At 45.9% G+C, this 19,540-nt stretch overlaps 1 protein-coding gene across 1 annotated transcript in view; it reads left to right on the plus strand.

Annotated features, from left to right (window-relative positions):
• cntln (centlein, centrosomal protein) overlaps nt 1-19,540 on the plus strand; it is a 147,714-nt gene that overhangs the window by 86,988 nt on the left and 41,186 nt on the right. Inside the window, exons 16-19 of the mRNA XM_084046775.1 lie at nt 2,389-2,470; nt 4,418-4,490; nt 4,933-5,234; nt 14,342-14,560. Of these exons, the coding sequence (XP_083902901.1) occupies nt 2,389-2,470; nt 4,418-4,490; nt 4,933-5,234; nt 14,342-14,560 (676 nt within the window). The remainder of the gene's footprint in view (nt 1-2,388; nt 2,471-4,417; nt 4,491-4,932; nt 5,235-14,341; nt 14,561-19,540) is intronic.

Consider the following 19,540-nt stretch of genomic DNA (forward strand, 5'->3'; position numbering starts at 1 on the left):
CTCTCTCTCTATCTTTCTCTCTCTCTCTCTTCCCCTTTCTCTCTCGTCTTTTTTTTTGTTGCGGGCAGGAGCCGCGTTCATGTCCAGTGACCCTCCGCTTGTAGATCTGCTGATTTTTATATTTTATTTGAAAACTTGTGAAATGGGTAGCCTACTTCTAGCCTACTTTTGGTACTTTAAGTACATTTTCATAATTCCCCTAGACTGTGTTTTTATGAACCAAATTAAGTTGCAGTCGCAGACATGTTTGAATTGGATCGGACTTGGTAGGCTAATCACCGGTCAGTTATGCCATATTTTGCACCCAAGTTTATAGGGGGGATAATGTGGAGATTGTGGACACCGCTGGTCGCAAGTTCTCCCGCATTTTGATTATCAATAGAGCATCCATGATCCATCCATCTGCATAGCTTTTTATTATAGGCTATAATTATTTATAATTGTGTCAATAACCTGAGGTGCTGGAGAGGCCGCCGTGCGCAATGACAGTTATATGCCCACAGCACTTCATGGTCTGCCCATGTGGCCCTTGTCTCTTTGACTGACCAATAAACCCATAAATGAGTTTTAAAGATGAATACAGTTATTAGCTTCTATATGGGGACAAAAAGCATCATAGAATAAATGCAAGCCTTTAATGGAGCCTGGATCTGCGCACAAACTCATTCATGAGGTAGGCCTATGATGAGAGATGATCTTTATTATTCGTATTAAAGTGTAGCTACTTTATATAGAACGTGTCACACGCACGTACGGTGCTGTGAAACAACAACAATCACGTGTGACGGTCTATTTTGATAACACTGCACACACACACACGCTATAATCACCATGACGGTTTATTTGACAGTCATCTGTCATGCACACACACGCACGCACGGTGCTGTGCATCAACAATATTCACGTGTGATTTTGTGCAGCCCTCATTGCCTGCCTCCTGTAGTCGCGTGACCCAAAAAAAAATGCATGCGTTGATGCGTGCGTTCGCTAAAAACGCATAAACTAAGTGTTAACGTGTAACCCGCGTAGGGCACGGGGGAAGGGTACGCGTGCACGCATGCACGTCCCATCGCGTCGCGTACCCATTGTGAGTCAATGGGAAAATAATAACAAGTTCACACGGTACAGTGCAGAGCAATACAAAAATCACGCGTTCATGTGACGCGTCAAGGTTTGACGTGGCACGGATCGAGCGCCATAGTGTGTGTGTGTGTGTGTGTGTGTGTGTGTGTGTGTGTGTGTGTGTGTGTGTGTGTGTGTGTGTGTGAGAGAGAGAGAGCCCATGCCATGTGGGCACACATGTGCAGACATGCATATTCGCTTGCGTGGCTGTGCGTGCACGGGTCAGACTCAGAGGGAGATGTCTTTGTTTGCGTGTGCGACGTGCGTGCATGTAAATGTGTGAGAGAGCAAGCGTGAGGGTGTGTATAGAGTAACTTGATAGTGAAGTAAAAAAAACAAAAACACCTTATGAAAACACCGCACCTTAGAGAAAAATAATTAAAAACTTTTGCATGTACAGTATGAGTGTTTCATGTAAGGTAGGTACATGGGTATGAAGCCCTGGTTAGTGATCATCTTTGTCCTTTTGCCCCTTTGTCCTTCCTCCGAGGCCCAGGTTTAACCCCAACTAGCTGCAGGCCCTATCACGTTCTAGTTGGATCTCATTTCTTTCACATTCTCTCTCTCTCTCTCTCTCTCTCTCTCTCTCTCGCGCTCTCTCGCTCTCTCTCTCTCTCTCTGCTGCACCCGCGCCCCACCTTAATAAACCCACCAGTGCAAATGTCACTGGCTTCCACGTCAAAGGTCGCTGTCAATAAAAACCTACGTGTGTGTGTAGACGCAAGTGTGTGTAACCTTGTACTGTGTGTGTGCGTGCGTGTGCGTGTTTATGTCTATGCAAGCACACACACACACACACACACACACACACACACACACACACACACACACTGTACAGTTACGCACATATCTGAAAGCCCTTTTGCCGTACGTCCATCAGAGGACGGGAGGTTTCATCTCCACTCAGCCGTGCCTCTCACATCCACACACACACACGCACACACAGATCTGTCACACAACCACGGCTAATGAAGGCCACAGCGGCTCTCATACATGTTGATGCATTCCCTTCACTTCATTTACACCCATATTTACATTTCCCTCTCTCTGATTGGGCGGGACATTGATTTTGTGTTGGGTGGTGATGGAGGCAAAAAGAAATGCACATATTTTCCTTGATATGAACTTAAACCAACCATACAAACCAAATTGGATTTTTGTCCAAGGGTGGTACTCATGGTTGCGACCCAGAGGGGGTTGCCGGTTCGATTCTTGGCCTTGCAATAAGTAACCACTCTATCATCTTTTCTCTGCGTGTGTCCTCAGCGACAGTGGTGATGAGTATTCAGACAGTCTAAACAGCAGTCTCTCAGGGAGAAGACCTCGGCAGTGCTACACCAGCAACAAGGTTGGTTCTGTCTCCGCACACCACACTCTGTCTGTCTTCACATCTAGTAAGACACTAAGACTGTTTTTTTGCTTTTGTTGCCGTTATTTATTTCGAATTCTACATTGCATTAGCCAAAGGGAGTTTTCTTTTTTATTCTAATAGAAGGAAATAGATTTATTCTTGTCTAGCCATGCCTATTCTGCATAATTATGCATAATAATAATAATAATAATAATAATTTTATAGGCTATTTGTACTTCATATTCTGAAGGAAAAAAAAGAAAGAAAAAACAAAAGTGCTGTAGTTGACATAAAGGGACTGAGAATTTGGTGACATTGTGCTGGATTGTCAGCGGCTGCATGTCCCTGGGTTATACGGCAGCTGACCAATCAGCACATGCTAAAGACATAATGTTCCCTAAGCCAAGGGTTATATGGCAGCTAACCTGTTAGCCCAGCTAAAATGCCGCTGCGAGCAACCTCTCTGCTTATATGGAAGTCACAACGTCAAACGTAGATGAAACTTGTGGAAGGTTTGATTCAGCCTGCTCGGGTGGCAATGAATGCCCGTGTGTTCATATTTATTTATCAGATTTTGCTGGTACACAGTGGAATACTGTACTTGTTCAGTGTGCGTCTACCTGTACAAATGAGTGTCACACGCTCCCATCCACATCACAGTTAACACCTGCAGTCACCAAGGCATGCTTCTTTTCCGATCACTCCTTTATCCCTCTAGCCCCTCTCCCATCTCCACACCAGGAAATCAATAGGCTTGGACTCTCTAGCTCTTGTCCACATCAAACCCCTGCACAGCAGTACATGGCAGCTCTGTACCCCAGAGAGAGAGAGAGAGAGAGAGAGAGAGAGAGAGGGAGAGAGAGAGAGAAAGATCACACTCTTCTCCTTTGCAGTCTGTCAAGGAGAGAGAGAGGGGGGAAGAGAGAGCTTTAAAGCTGATCTCTCTCTTTCTCTCTGTCTTTGAGTGATGTAGGAGTTGCAGAGGGGGAGCTAAAGTAGGTGGTTGAAGGTGGTGTTGAGGAAGAGGGAGTTTGCTGTTTTACATGTAGTCAGGGAAGTTAGACTCCCTCTCCCCTCCTCTCCTCAGTGTGCCTGTCAGCTCCGCCTGGGCTCACCACTATGACTACCTTGGCCCTCACGCCCCCTGCACCTCTCTGTGTCACAAACCAAAGGTCTCTCTCTCTCTCTCTCTCTCTCTCTCTCTCTCTCTCTCTCTCTCTCTCTCTCTGCCTCTCTTTCCTCCCTACAAGGCTCCATGTGATCAAACCTAACGCTGATCAAACCCTACCACCATTACAAAGAGGACTCTTTGATGTCACTACAAACAGCAGTGTAGTTAGGAGGTGTCGCACGCACTCGAATACACACATTCACATACTGTGTGCGCATGTGTGTGTGTGTGTGTGTGTGTGTGTGTGTGCATGCAAACAAACACACACACATATATTACACAACAATTATGCTGTCACGCACACAACGTCATCGCAGAGTCATACACGTGAACACAAACACCCAGTTTTATGGATACATTTATCGACACAGATGTTAGGCAGATGTATGGAAAGCTCGCTCTCTTTCTCTCTCTCTCTCTCTCTCACACACACACACACACACACACACACACACGCACGTACACGTGCACGTGTCGTAGAGGCACATCAGTGTGGTGAGACAGTGATTGGATGAAGGGAGAGAGATGGTATGTAGCAGCCTGTCAGAAAGCATATCCGCATAGGAGTCAAAGGGAACGGGCCGAGGTGAATTATTAACACACACACACACACAAAAAAAGAGGTGATTTGTCATTTTGCATTAAAAGCGAGCACAGCCCTGTGATCCACGGTGTGGTTCCAGGAAGCGCAGCGTGTCAGCCTGTTGGGTTGCATTAAATGCCTGTGTCACTGATCGCTCTTCGCCCCCCTCTCTCCTCTCCTCTCCTCTCAGTCTTGCAGGTACGCCGCCGTTTCAAACGCCCGAGAAGAAGCCGACAGAACGGAAAGCGGTGTTCCGATCCAAGGTAGCATGAGTGTTCCTGTTTTTACATGCAAGCCGTTCACAGCTTGCAGCAGCCTAATCGACCGCTAATTGCACCCAAACCACACCACACCACGCCACACCACAGATGCTCACTTGATCGGAAACAAGTATTTCAGAAGTTAACAAGCGTGTTTCTTTGTTAGTGCTCAGAACTTGTGTATCGGTTATAAAGGGAGAATCTTAAACACTTGACTTGTAGAAAATCACACACACACACACACACACACACACACACACACACACACACACACACACACACACACCGTTTCATGTGTACAAGACAAACACACACACACTCAAACTCTCTCTATGAGCCAATTCTCAGCGGTAGCTTTCTAAATAAGGATCGGGAGCATGTCTCTGTGCACTTGTCGACTCCTAGGTGCCTGTGTGTGTGTGTGTTGTATTGTCTCCCCTGTTAGATGAAGAACAGCGTGATCTTGGGGAGCGAGGGACGAGAGGAGAACAGGCGAAGTGGGGTGGGAGGAAGAACAACAGCAACAGGGGGAAGGAGAGAAGGAGGCAGAGGAGGGAGGCAGGCTCCTCCTCTACATCTAGCCTGCGGCGGCGTGCCGAGGCCCTGCAGCACCACGTGGACATTCTGCAGAGCGCCAGGAGGGACAGCAAGCTCGTGGCGCAGGAGCTGCGGCAGGCCAACGAAACGATCGCTGCACAGCTCAACTCCCTCACCCAAAAGCTTCGCGGCAGCAAGCAGCTTGTACAGGTGGGAGCGAGGGAGAGAGACTCGGGGGTTGTGCAGGGGAGAGAGAGGTCAATTTGTAAGACTGAGAAACCTTTCCTTTCCTTTCTACATCTCGTGCCGTCTCTCACGTCCTGTTCCTTCCTCTGTCTCTGTGGTATCTTGTCTCTTGCTCTTTCTGTCTCTCATTCCATGTTTCCCTCTCTACCGATTTAACTTATTGCATCTCTCTCCGTTTTCCGTGTCTCTCTCCCTCTGTCTTTCTCTGTCTTTCTTCTTTCCTCTCCCTCTCCCTGTCTCTTTCTCACCCCCTCTCTGTTCTCTTTCCCTCCTCTATCTATTTGTCTCACTCCCTCATTTGTCTGTCTGTCTGTCTGTCTGTCTGTCTGTCTGTCTGTCTGTCTGTCTGTCTGTCTGTCTGTCTGTCTGTCTGTGCGTGTGTGTGCGTGTGTGTGTGCGTGTGTGTGTGTGTGTGTGTCTCTCTCTCTCTCTCTCTCTCTCTCTCTCTCTCTCTCTCTCTCCATGTTAGCTGAGGGTTGCCCTTATCATGCTTAATAAGTGTGTGTCTGACAGGCCTGCCCTCTGCTGTGGAGGTCAGCACCATGGAGGAGAGAGGTGGATCTCTCTCTCTCTCTCTCTCTCTCTCTCTCTCTCTCTCTCTCTCTCTCTCTTCTCTCTCTCTCTCTCTCTCTCTCTTTCTCTCTCTCTCTCTCTCTCTCTCTCTCTCTCTCTCTCTCTCTCTCTCTCTCTCTCTCTCTCTCTCTCTCTCTCTCTTTCTCTCTCTCTCTTTCTCTCTGTCTCTCTTTCTCCCTCCCTCAATCTCATTCTTGTTTTCTCTTCACCACTCTCTCCCTCTGTACCTCTCTCTGTATCTCTGTATCTCTCTCTCTGTATCTCTGTATCTCTCTCTCTGTATCTCTGTATCTCTCTCTCTGTATCTCTCTCGATCTGTATCTCTCTCTGTATCTCTCTCTGTATCTCTCTCTGTATCTCTCTCTGTATTTCTCGTTCCCTGTCTGTCTTTCCCTTTTCATTTCACCCACCTTCTTTATCTCCATTTCTATCGCTGTCACTCGACCCAGTGCTCATCTTTCTTTTTCTGTCTTTCTCTCTCTCTCTCTCTCTCTCTCTCTCTCTCTCTCTCTCTCTCAATTCCCACTTGCCACTGAATGTTTGAACAGTCCAGCTCTCCACAGCGTTGTCACTAGTTGCCATTGTGAGTGGCCAGCCGTTTCATTCACACACGCGCACACACACAAACACACGCGTTCGCACACACACACACACACACACACACACACACACACACACACACACACACACACACACACACACACACACACACACACACACACACACACACACACACACACACACACACATCAATGATTTAGTCCTTACCTCCAGATACAAAAAACTAGACAGCACTGCAATATAAATAAAACACTGACTACTTTGGACTCTACCAAACTCTTCCTTGTCATGGCCACACTCTCCAACAGTGTACACTACACTATACAACACACACACACACACACACACACACACACACACACACACACACACACACACACACACACACACACACACACACACACACACACACACACACACACACACACACACACACACACACACACACACACACACACACGTTAGTCAGACTAGCAGAAGGCCCCAGTTGGTGATTGTAGTCATGGCAGCAACCAATCCAGACCCACTGGAGGCCTGATTAGGTGTGTGTGTTTGTGTGTGTGTGGGTGTGTGTGTGGGGGGGGTATAGTGTAGTGTACGCTGTTGTTGAGTGTGGCCCCTGCAACCTCCTCTGCCCAGGAAGTGGCCCCTGTGTTCCTGCCCCTGTAGTTGATAGAACAGGGCCCCAACAAGACCTCCCCAAACCCAGACACAGCAGTAATGACACACACACACACACACACACACACACACACACACACACACACACACACACACACACACACACACACACACACACACACACACACACACACACACACACACACACACACACACACACACACACACACACACTGAGTCAATAACACAGAATGCAGAGCACAGTGTGAGCCAGTGTCCAGAGAGGAGGTGGTTGTCTTCTTCCTGTTTGTTTGCTACAGTATCTCCTGCAGTATTAATAACTAGCTGAGCTGCTCTGACTTTGGCCAAAGCCAGCCAGGCCTTGTTGCCCTCTCCAGAAAAGGGCAGGAGGTGCTGGACTTTGGGCTTGTTTCCAGACGGTCCCTGCACGCCTCTCCGGCCCAGCGCTCTCTCTGACTGTAATTGGCTTAGGATGGCCCCCGCAGGGGGCGGGGGTAGGGTGGGGGTGGGGGGCGCAGGGGCGCGGGCTGTCATGTGAGAAACACCCTGGCAGTTTCACAGAGACTTGTTTGTGCTGATCCCTCTCTCTCTCTTTCTCTCTCCTTTCTCCTTTGTCATTTATCGTTTATTTTAGTTTCCTCCATCCCCTCTTCTGAGGTCGAAATTGCGACCATGTTAGTCACATATCCTCCCAAAATTGTGTGTGCGCCACCTCAAAATATAATTGAGAGCATTACTGACAGTAGGCGCTGGTGCTATTTAGTGGCATGGAGATAGTTTGCTCATTGACATGACAGAGCAGAGACGTCACCGAGGGCTGTTTTTTCAAGTTTAACGAGACAAGTCGATTGCCGAGAGACAGAGCTGCTTGCTCCGTGGGGGGGGGGGGTTTGTGTGTGTGTGTGTGTGTGTGTGTGTGCGTGCGTGCGTGCGTGCGCGCCTATTTACGTGCGTGTAGCGTAGCCTGTGTGTCTATGGGGAAGAAACGACAGAAAAGTCATAGGAGGATGCACAGCTATTATGAGTTTTGGCTTTTGCCCCTCCCCCCTACTCCGAAAAGTTGGTTAGGCGTGGCCTATATGGGTAGTTGTGTCATGATCCAAGGAATTCAGGGATATTTAGTTTGATCGCCTATTAGAGCGCCACCATGTGGCCAATTTGAAAACTGTGGGCTGGACACATGGACAGGGGCAATAACATAATATCCGCCTCTCAGCCGATCGGCCTGGTGGAGATAAGAAACAAAACGAAAAACAGCTGGGAGTGTACAGTAATTGAGGACTGGGCTGGGCAGAGAGGCTGTGCTTTGCCGTGCCGAGCCTTGCTGTGCCGTGCTGTGCCCTGTCTGTTGGCTCACTGCTAAGTGGAACATGTGTCAAACAGCGCGGTGACACTTTCATCAGTCAGTCACGCCACTAGCATCACACCGTCCCCACAGACCTCTCTGTCAGACACACAGCATCGCCACCATCACACCTGCACTGTCTGACACACACGCGCGCACATGCATGCACATGCATGCACGCACGTACGCGGTACTACGCGCACACAGACACTATATATAGTACATACAGTTTCAGGCCTGCATTGACTGACACACTCAGACATGCATCCACACACGCGCGCACACACACACACACACACACACACACACACACACACACACACACACACACACACACACACACACACACACACACACACACACACACACACACACACACACACACACACACACAGAGAAACATACAGAAACTTACAGAAACTTACAGTACACTATGCACTCACATGCATGGTTGTCTTAATAAACACACAAACTCTCCCACACTCAGACATACGTGCACATACAGTAAGTACTCTGTGAGGCGCTCGTTAAGTGTTTTCATCTGCTTTTCTGTTGTCATAATTGTCAGAGGGCTGAGAATCCTGACCCTTTTAATGGCTGCTCTTTGTCATGTCTTTTCTTTTAATAGTGCTGAACGTATAGGAAAGGTACAGGTTTTTTTAATGAAAAGTCAATGGACAGAACTTTTGCTGTCTCCTTCTTTCTTTTTCCCCTCTTTTTCCCGTCTGACGTATCCATCTCCTGGCAACGCTAAGTAGCTTTTAAAGGACACCACCAGTGTGTTTTCTTCATTTTTGATCTATAGATGTAAACTGAGCGTACGCAGTACCTTCATTAGTAGTGCGTTACGTGCTTCCTAACTGGCTTCGGGAAATCAAACCCAGATACATAGTACGACGCCACCCAAAAAAAATGACATACAAGCTATCAACTTACTGCGTCATGGCGTGTCGACAGCTTGTAGATCTGATCTTTTGGGCACATAGAGGCGCAATGGAGACAGCAGCGCAACATGAATTGGCGTTTTAAAAAAAAAGTTTGGATAATGGATTCATGAATTAAATTACAGAGGTGAGGTGACGTCTGCAAGGTAAATGGATATGAAAACACTAAAGTGTCCCCATTATGCAAGTAAATTAAATAGAAGTAGAAAAAGTGCTCCATTAGTTAAAACATCCACAGTACACCACTATCTTCATATTATAGCCTACATAGAAAGAGGACGTTATAGAGTTTAAAAATCAAAAGGGTATTGTGCAGTCACAGTTACCAACAGCGCTTAAAGCTTGTTAATTTACAGCATTATTCTATTTTTGGGCTGAGTACAATCCCACTTGTTACAGCCAAACTTCGTTTGCGAGCATGTACTTGGAATTTGAACAATCGGTTAGTCTGGCATCGATTGGTAGGACAGCTCCGACCGGTTAAGATCCTGCGAGCGCTGTGTTGAGAGAGGCGCTTACATGCATGTTCAGGAAACACCCGTAATTTAGGGCAGCCTTCTTACCGGAGCCTTCGTAAGGACCGCACGTAACTCCCTATGCGGGATCTCTTTGGGAAACGCAGCCAATGTGTCTTTGTATGGTGGTACTGTATCATAAACTGTAGATTAAAAATCAATGGACCAGGGACTGACCCTTGTCAGAATTTAAACTACCCAGACAAACACAAACAGTCCAGTCGTTAAGGTACTGCAGAATGAAAATTATTTAAGAACATGGCCAGACATAATAAGAAGTCTATTTATTTATTTATCAATATCAACAACCAGTGACAAAGGCTGGGTCTAACAGGGCTAACAACTCGAAGCAGCCATAGCAGAATGGAGAAGCCATCTGGGAAAACAGAAGGTTCCCGGTACTCGTCCCGGCCCCGGCTATGAGTCATAGTGTCCCTGAGCAAGACATTCAACCCCTAACTGCTCCCCTTCGAGCACTCATCATAACCATTAGAGCAGCCATCAGCTGGGTGAAGCTGAAGCTGAATTTCCCTCATGAGACTAACATAGGCACCCCCTTCCCCTTTCTCCCTAAAATAAATGGTCTGTTTACATCACTGTTAAGGTAATTAACTACTTTGACGAGGGCTGTTTCAGTGCTGTTGTTAGCTCTAAAACCAGATTGGTACACCTCATAAAGAAGTGATAGAAAGCTCTTTATAGACCTTTCATTTTACTGCATTTACCATAACCTGGACTATTCTTTATTTTGATATAGAAAAGATAAGATAAATAAAATACCGTATTTTTTTGTTTTTGTTTGACAAATAATTAAAAAAATGATGATAATCATAATTTGGCAGGAATCTAATTTATTGCGTGTCAAAAAACGTGTACATTTATGTGGAATGGTTGTTGTATAAAGAAACCAGTGAAAGGTTATATCACAAATATTTAGTTTTTGTTTAATTGAAAAGGTGACACCGTATATTATGACTTTTAAAAGATCCTTGAAAAGGTGACCCAGAATGACTTTAAAAAGATCCTTAGATGACAGTTGAAGCACATGGCTCAGACCCTTGTACTGGTGATAATACGGGTGGACTTGGAACTAAATCGTTGTTGTAAGTCGCTCTGAATCAGTCATCTAAATGTAATAACATTTTAAGTTGTTAGTCCACCTCTCATCTGAACGCGTCAGTCACGGCCATCATCCAAATACAGGCTGATTTTAGTTGCTGGATTATCTACCTTGCATGGTACTTAGTCCCCCAAATTACCTCGCTACGTTCCAACAGACTGTTCCGTCCGCACCCACCTGCCTCCGCCACCGCCGTTATCTGAAAAAGTGGAACGTCCTGCCCTCCCCACTGCATGTAAGAGGTTCGGATTACACCAGATTATATGTGGGGGGGCAGACATAGCTGACAGTAAGTGTGACAGAATCCTGCATCTTTTAATCCCTGGGACACATCATCACAGACTGTGCGAGTAGAATTTGAGGGGCGTGTAGTTGTATGTCGTGAGACGTTAGTTTAATTTAGTTTTTATGTCGTTTGTGTGTCTATGTGTCACATCAAAGGTTTAGCAAACAGCGGAACTAGTGGCTGTTGATTGGGGAGCTGGTATGATAAATCATTTGTCATAATGTGTACGTTATGGTAGGCAAGTGTTGCTGATGGCGCGCACACACACACACACACACAACTGTTGTGTGTGTGTGCGTTCGTGCTCAAGCTAGTTGAGGAGCCTGTGTCTCCTTATTTATCCTGCTCATGATTGGCTATCACTTGGAATGACACCAGTCAGACCCGTCCCCAGTGGAGAGAGACAGAGAGAGAAAGAGAGAAGAGGGAGTGATAGTGGTGTCATCTTCTGCAGCCTAATGGTCCTGCAGTACATCAGAGTCATGTCAGTGTCAAGTCTCAGCGGGGATGAAGATGGCCACTGAAATCAAAGCCTGTCTTACGGGAAGTGTCATCAATGCCACTCTTCACATGCACACTGGAGTGTGTGTGTGTGTGTGTGTGTGTGTGTGTGTGTGTGTGTGTGTGTGTGTGTGTGTGTGTGTGTGTGTGAGACCCTCGCTTTCTCTTTTGCGCCCTCTTTAACTCTCCTCAGGCTCTCACACATTGTCACCCTTTCTCTTTCATTAATTTGTACTCCTTCCCACTCTTTTGTTCTTCCCTTTTTCTCTCTGTACTTTCCTTTGTATTATACTCTTACTTGCATTCTCTACCTTTTCCTTTTACTCAATTCTCTCTCTCTCTCTCTCTCTCTCTCCGACTGTCTCTATGTCTCTCTGTCCTGAGGGACATGTCCCATGTCTCTTCCACAGCACAGAGCAGGAAACTTAAAACAAGGGAGATGCTATTAAAAGGTGTTAGCCGGCAACCAGATATCAATAACCTCCATGTATGCAGAGCAGAGAGCAAGCCCAGGGGACGCTGCGGTTTCAGCAGTGTGTGTGACAGAGTGAATGTGAGCGTCAGTGATTTTGTGTTCAGTGTGAGTGTCTCTGCATGTCTTATGTTTTTTTTTCTGTGTGGTTCTCCTTTTGTGTGTCTGGGCGCGCGTGTACACCACACATCCTCCAGTATCGTGTCTCGTACTCATCCCATTAAGCATGCCTGGTGTTTGATATGATACCAGCTCAGCTAATTGTGGCAGTATTAAATCAGACTTCATTGAGGTGGCTTACTGTCCTACATAGCCTTCACAAGCAGCCGATAAGTCTTGCTCCGAGTCAGCGGTTAAAAGCACTCACCTCGAGTGCTAATGTAAAGTTAGCTGATGACAGTGCATTGTACATGATCAGACTGTGTTCTAATCTAAACCAGAGGCTCCAGTCCAGTCCCAGTTTTCATTGTAGGGTTAGGCCATCAAATAATGGAGCAGTTTATACCCAAGAAACCATTTGAATCCAATTAACCATTTTGAAGGATGGAAAACTAGCAGTAGGCTTGCTCCTCAGCACCGGAATTCTAAAACCAATTAAATAGCAGTTAGACTAGAATAGGAAGGCGCTTGGGTGGCGCAGTGGTAAAATCCCTGCCCACCTCCACAGAGGTTTTGGGTTCGAATCCACCGCGGTGCATCCGGCTTTGTCGGGCGTCTACACAAACACAATTGGCCGGTGTTCGTGGTAGGGAAGCTGGCGGGGAGGGAGATATGTGTCCCCCAGCATGTAATCCTACAGACTGGGGCGGCACTTGTCAGCGGGGAGTGTTGGGCGGTAAGAGTAGAACGAAGGCAGGGAGCTCCTCACTGGCAGGTGAGTCAGTAGGATACAACAGCAGTGACAACACAGAAATGTGTGTGGGGAGGAATTAATTGGCATAACGACTAAATTGGGGAGAAAAAGGGGGTAAAAAATAACTGTCTACTCTAAATTTTAAAAGCAAGAGAAAAAAAAGACTAGAATAGGAAGCGGCCTGGATCCCCAGAATTAGAGTTGGGAACCAGTGAACTACTTCGTAGGATAGAAAACTACATCAATAGTTTGTGTCCCCAGGATCGGAGTTGAGCGCCCAACAGCTCGTCCAAAACAGCAACCTCCCTCCGTCCCGAGGTGCTCAGTGGTGATTCCACAAAACAGCTCTATTCAGCACGCCAATCACAGTCAGAAATTAGGCCCTGATGACCAGGCAACAGAGTTGTCTGCCTCCATATTTACATAAAAATAGGTGTTTAAAATCACAGGCTGGCTCTCAAAGCCGAGGCAGCAGCGGTTCTCCCCTGGCTAACGCATATTTCACACGGGTTGTCTTCACATTGTCTCTTATTTATGTATCACGTGTAGTGGAATGAAAATTGTGTTTGAATGTTTATGTCTAGTGGGGAATCAGCAATCTCTAGTGTTGTCCTTTCTCACGGTCCTTATCGCTCCTTTATAAAAGTTACTTTGAAATGCATTTTGAATAAGTTCGTTACAGTTTCTTTTTTTTGCCTACCTGGTTTATCTATTTGTATGTACTGTATGTCTGTCCTGTCCCCTCAAAAGTACACCAATCACAGACATCACGAAACAGAGCAACCTGGTGAAGTGAAAGTGAAACTTAAAAAGAGTGTGAAACTAGGGTCATAGTTGAAAATCTATGCGTACAATAAATTAACATTGTTCTTGTGTGGTTTCATTCCAAAACACAAGCATACATAGTAACTTACTATCGATCTTAGGATTTGGCAAGGATGCCACACTCTTCTATTCTGTCTTGTTTTTGTATAATTCTGCTTCAATGTTTATCATTGTGTAAGGAAACTAAACTGAATTGAAGTAAACAGGTTTTATGTCACGTTTGTTTCCACTGCCGGTATTTCTTTTGTAGCTGTAGTGGTAGTTAGTTACTGTAGCAGTGTGGCATAACCCAATAATTCTCTCTCCAACGTGTGATCGATAGTATAAATTCAGGTCTAATGTCATTGTGTTTATTTGTATCTATGTTTGTTTGTATATTGTTAGTGGCGTTACAGTAAGCCTACCTCTGTCTATCCATGTCCATGTGTGTACAGAAGCTGACCTGTGACCTGGCAGGCTTGGAGCAGCAGAAGAGAGTGCTGGAGATGGAGTTGGAGCAGTGGAGACAGGTCAGACTGCCTCAGCCCACCCCACCACCAGCAGTAGGAACTACAGAGAGCTGCAGCCAAGACAAGGCCATGCCTGGCCCGGCTAACCCGGGCCCCCTCCAGGCCCTTGAGGCTGAGGTCAAGCAACTCCAGACCAGGCTGAAGGTCAGTGGTTGTTTGACTGGGGTAAGAGTGGCGGGCCAGTGACCCGCTTCTCTTCACAGTAAAGCCTCAGTGTTAATGTAACTCGCAGAGTGTTCAAATGCAACCAAATGCACTTCATATTGGTTGGTTGTTTGTCTGTTGTCATAGCGTGATCATGTTAATGAAACGGTTGATTCTGCTTCTGTGTGCTTTTGAGGGGATTATTATTATTAGTATTACTAGACCATACCCGGTGAAGGGCGCCCTTCACCATACCCGGTGAAGGGCACGCGTCCCCTCGTATATATATAAAAATTTGCTATATAAAAGAGCAAAATAGGCTTGCTATTTTCTGTTGCCCTGCAGCAGGCTTGAGTATATTTTTGATGGCATTTTACACCACTAACAACATTAATCAGAGAATCACACGTCTTTGTCACAACTCGTGTTTTGTCTTTTTTAACCAACACAGTACAAAGTACTGGACACACAGATGACACACAGGTCATAGATGACTCAGGTCATAAACCTGGAAATACAGGAAAATAAACATTGTATTACCATATATTCATAGCATATATGATTCACAATTAAACAGCAGGTAATGTAGCACAGTCTATCACAGTAGAACCGAAATAGCAGAAAATGACTACAATACCCATGAGGCATTCTGAACCATGAGCCAACAACGCGTCGCCCCAGCTACCATTAAGTTACAGTGTCCAAGTTACAATACACAAAATACACCAAAATAATACTTTTCAATGGACTACTTGGGTAGCACTGATAATATTAACCACAGTAAGGTTCATAAAGTGTGTTGATGAAACGTTTACATTGTTGATTAAGTCACGATGACGACGTTAGCATTAGCGTTAGCCGCATGCTGGCGCCAAACGTCCGTTAGCTTAGCATCACGCTAACGGCTCATATGAACTTGGTTTGGCTAATAAACATTAATCCCAACTAACGCCAACACAGTAATGGATGTAAACATACACAGACATGCTTTGGACATTATTATCAGGTTGCATGTTGGTGGTATGGGGTTCGTTTGGTTTGGCCTCGTTTTCATAGACCTCGTTGCTTGTTCCTCTTGCGAAACCTGTGGCCATGTTTCCCATTCAACCCGGAAAAAAACCCTACGTCCGCTGCCACTACTGCTCCCGGTTTGGCTACAATGGGAAACATGGCCACAGGCTGAATAAATAAGCGATTTAAATGGGTAGTTTCGCTGGCGACCTAAAATATTATGCAGGCGACCAAACCTTAAACATCCGTGCGGTTTAGAATCTACCATTAGTTTTGGGATACGATGTATACAAAAGGGTAAACAGCGGAGCCTTGGTGGACGTTCGCCCGATCCTGGAAGAGAACGACATAGAACCGTTCTTTATGGAGCTAATGTGCATCGTGTGTGGGGAAACAAATCTGGAGTGTTTACTTTCCACAGCAGAGAGTGGGCGGGGTCTATGGTGTAGCGTCGGCGTCGGTGTTGCCATGTCTGCCGATTGTAAGCGCTTTAGGGCCAATGTTGGTGTTATAGGGTTCGTTTGGTTTGGCCTCGTTTTCATAGACCTCGCTGCTTGTTTCTCTCGCGAAACCTGGCACACAACGACGCATGCGCAGTTTGGTCGGAGACCCAAGACCCCATCCACCCACCCACCCACCGTCAGCTTACTAGAATTATAGTAGGATTATCATATTGTTTTAGCTTCCCAATTATTATTTTCCAAATACACAGCAAAATCCAAGGTGTTTTTTAACTCTGAGAGTGTGAAAATGAATCTTACGGCTCCATTGTGTTGCAGTTGCTGCTAAATATCAATATTTACTGATATTTATTATATTTTCTGAGCATCAGCATTTTTGTAATCTTCAAAAGACAATGCCTGCATATTTCAACATTGTCATTTAAATGTTTCACTTTTTATTTAAACCACCTTCACTCCCGGAGCAGGGCACAAGGGAACAAGGTTTTCACTCACACTATTTTGTCTCCTGCTTTCTCTCTCATGAAATGGTGTCACGGCTTCAACCTCCCACCGAACCTGCCTCTCTCTACCTCTCTCCATCTTTCCAATTTACACTTATCATCATCTGAAATTGTATGTGACTTCCGACACGAATTAGCCTGCTCTCATCATTTGATCATCCACGGGGCCCCTGTCAGGGAGATGAGAAACGAGGGGTAACGGGCAGAGACGGGCCCCCACGTCGAATGGGGATGGGGGGTGGGTTGACTGTGGTTACCGTGGCATTATCGCCCCACACTCCCATGCTCAGCTCCTCCCCCTTCCGTCAGTGTCACCAGACAGATTGCTACAGTCATCACACACAGGCCCGACAAGTCATGTCAAGTGACATTAAGAATGGGAGAGGTGCGGAAGTGAGCACAGCGGGGGTGGGGGGGGGTGGGGGTTTGAGTGTGCGCGCTGTCAGAGTTCCCATCAGGGACACTCGGCTCACTTTAAACCAAAGGGAGCGCACGCACATTCACATATCTGTCCGTGTCATCATGATCACACAGCAGCCATAGGGCTCTCTGTCACAACTGTTTCAACGTGTGTGTGTGTGTGTGTGTGTGTGTGTGTGTGTGTGTGTGTGTGTGTGTGTGTGTGTGTGTGTGTGTGTGTGTGCGTGTGCGTGCGTGCGTGCGCGCATGCATATGTGTGCATGTACTGCTCTACACAGTAGATCGGCAAGTGACACAAGAATGAAGGATGCCAATTCTGAAGAGAAATTATGTAGAAAGCTTTGTTAAATTAAGAATCTAATCTCACAGTGGTGAGGGACACTGTATTAACCTATGAGGTGGGGTTCCATGTAATGACTATAATTTTGACTACAGTAGATGCTCAAAAATGCCTTTAATGGAAGAATATCCAACATATGAACCCGTGAAAAAGACCTTGGTCCTTTTTTTTTTACCTTTTCTAGTTAAGTGTGCCTGCCATGTTAATGGCAGAGGCACACTTATTGAGATCCGCCGGATTTATTAATACAAGTTTCTATCACGCACCAAAATTCGGTCGTCCGTAACAGCCGCACGCTTTACACTACCGCCGCAATATATACATCAAAACGTGCGGCTTGGCCGGGAGTAGTGTGCTCGGAAACGATTTTCCGTCACACGTTACCATGGCAACGTTATTAGCAAAAAACAGCTAAACTCCGCCCCTTTTGGCCGCACGTACCGCGCAAAACGCTTCTCCTCCCACACGGTTTACTCGTTAGTCGCAATGTATATATCAAAACGTGCGGGACGACCGTCCCACTTACCGCATTACTTTTTTCGCCGTTTCGCGTTACCACGCCCACGTTATTAGCAAAAACATGTAGCCACGCCCCCTTTTAGTCCCAAATTCAGACTCATTCTCACTTGACTTACTCTTCATCATCATCCCCCATTCACACCCATGTTAACCATCATCATCCTCACTCCTCCATTCACTCCCATGTTAACGGTTACGGGGAGGGGGGGAAACCACCCAGAGACTGTAGGGCTCCTGCTATAATCCATGTGGCAGCTGTAACCACCAATGAGCTTCGTGTGTTGAAGCTCCGCCCCCTCTGTCTTCCCATTGGCCGAGCTTTAAATGGCCGTAACTTCTGTTTGCAGCATGGTACCGCCCCCAAACTTTGTCATGGACTTTATTTTTTTACGAACTTTTTTTTTTTTCGAAATTTTTTTTTTTTCGACATTTTTTTTCTTTTCTTAATTTTTTTTTCCGAACTTTTTTTTTTTTTCGATTTTTTTTTTTTTTTACACCAAAACACTTTTTGAAGGGTATGCAACTCGATGGTCCAACCGGGACTTGGACCTCTTCACTTCCGGTTTCAAAAGTGCCCAAAATGATCTGAAACTTCGCCTACCCCCCCTAAATTGGGGTCTGCCAACACATCCGTCACAACAGGAAGTGGATATTTCCCTTCCGGTTTTGAAAAATGCCCGAAATGCTCCCAAACTTCGCCTACCCCCCCTAAATGGGGGACTGCAAACAATAGTATAATGGGCACTTTCTGCGTCAGACCTTCAGAAGTGGGTGAAACAAGCACTCAAACCCATTTAAGTAATTGTTTATATATTTTTAAAAATTATCAAATTTTTTTCAAATGTTGTTTTAGATGCTCATTTTTACTTTAAATTTTTCTGTTTTTTAATTTTCCTTTTTTGACTTTTGTTTATTTTTTATTAATTTTTTAAACATTATTTTGCTGTTTTTTTTCTTTACTTTTTTGGCCGCCCGAGGGGATCCAAATGCTACTCCTCCCACACGGTTGACACGGCCCCGCCAATGTATACATCAAAACGTGCGGGACGACCGGCCCACTTACCACATTACTTTTTACACCGTTTCGCGGTACCACGGCGACAAAACCCCCAGCCAACGCAGGCACACTTAAATTTTCGTAGGAAATTTGTTTCTAGTTTTGACATTGAATTCACTCAAGCAAGTGGGCTTAGAGGCCATGTTGACTGATTTATATACAATTTATTTGCAGATGCATATGTAAGTGGTGAGCTGTAGTTCTGCAGTACTGACATTAATAGAACATACCACCAAATGTACACAGATTTGGAAAACAAATGATTTAAAATGATGTTCACAATAGAGCATGAAAGAATACAGTGCAAAAAAGTGCGTATCGTACGTACACTGTATTTGCTTCTATGTGCTTTTATCATAATGTTCACTGGGTTGGGGGAGGGGCATTAAATTGCCATTTCTCCTCATTACTCTCCTCGTCCCGTCCAGGTCCGTCCATGTTAACCTCCTTTAGCACCTTGCACCCTCCTGCTGTACGCGTAATGAGGAGTCACACTGCGGCTGACCTGCTACCAGCCTGTGTCACAAAGCCCCCCCATGTCTTAATGCACACACACACACACACACACACACACACACACACACACACACACACACACACACACACACACACACACACACACACACACACACACACACACAGGCGCACAGGCATAAATACATGCATTAG

The sequence above is a fragment of the Gymnoscopelus microlampas genome (genome assembly GCF_963454915.1).
Source record: "Gymnoscopelus microlampas genome assembly, chromosome: 2".
Classification (NCBI taxonomy): Eukaryota; Metazoa; Chordata; class Actinopteri; order Myctophiformes; family Myctophidae; genus Gymnoscopelus; species Gymnoscopelus microlampas.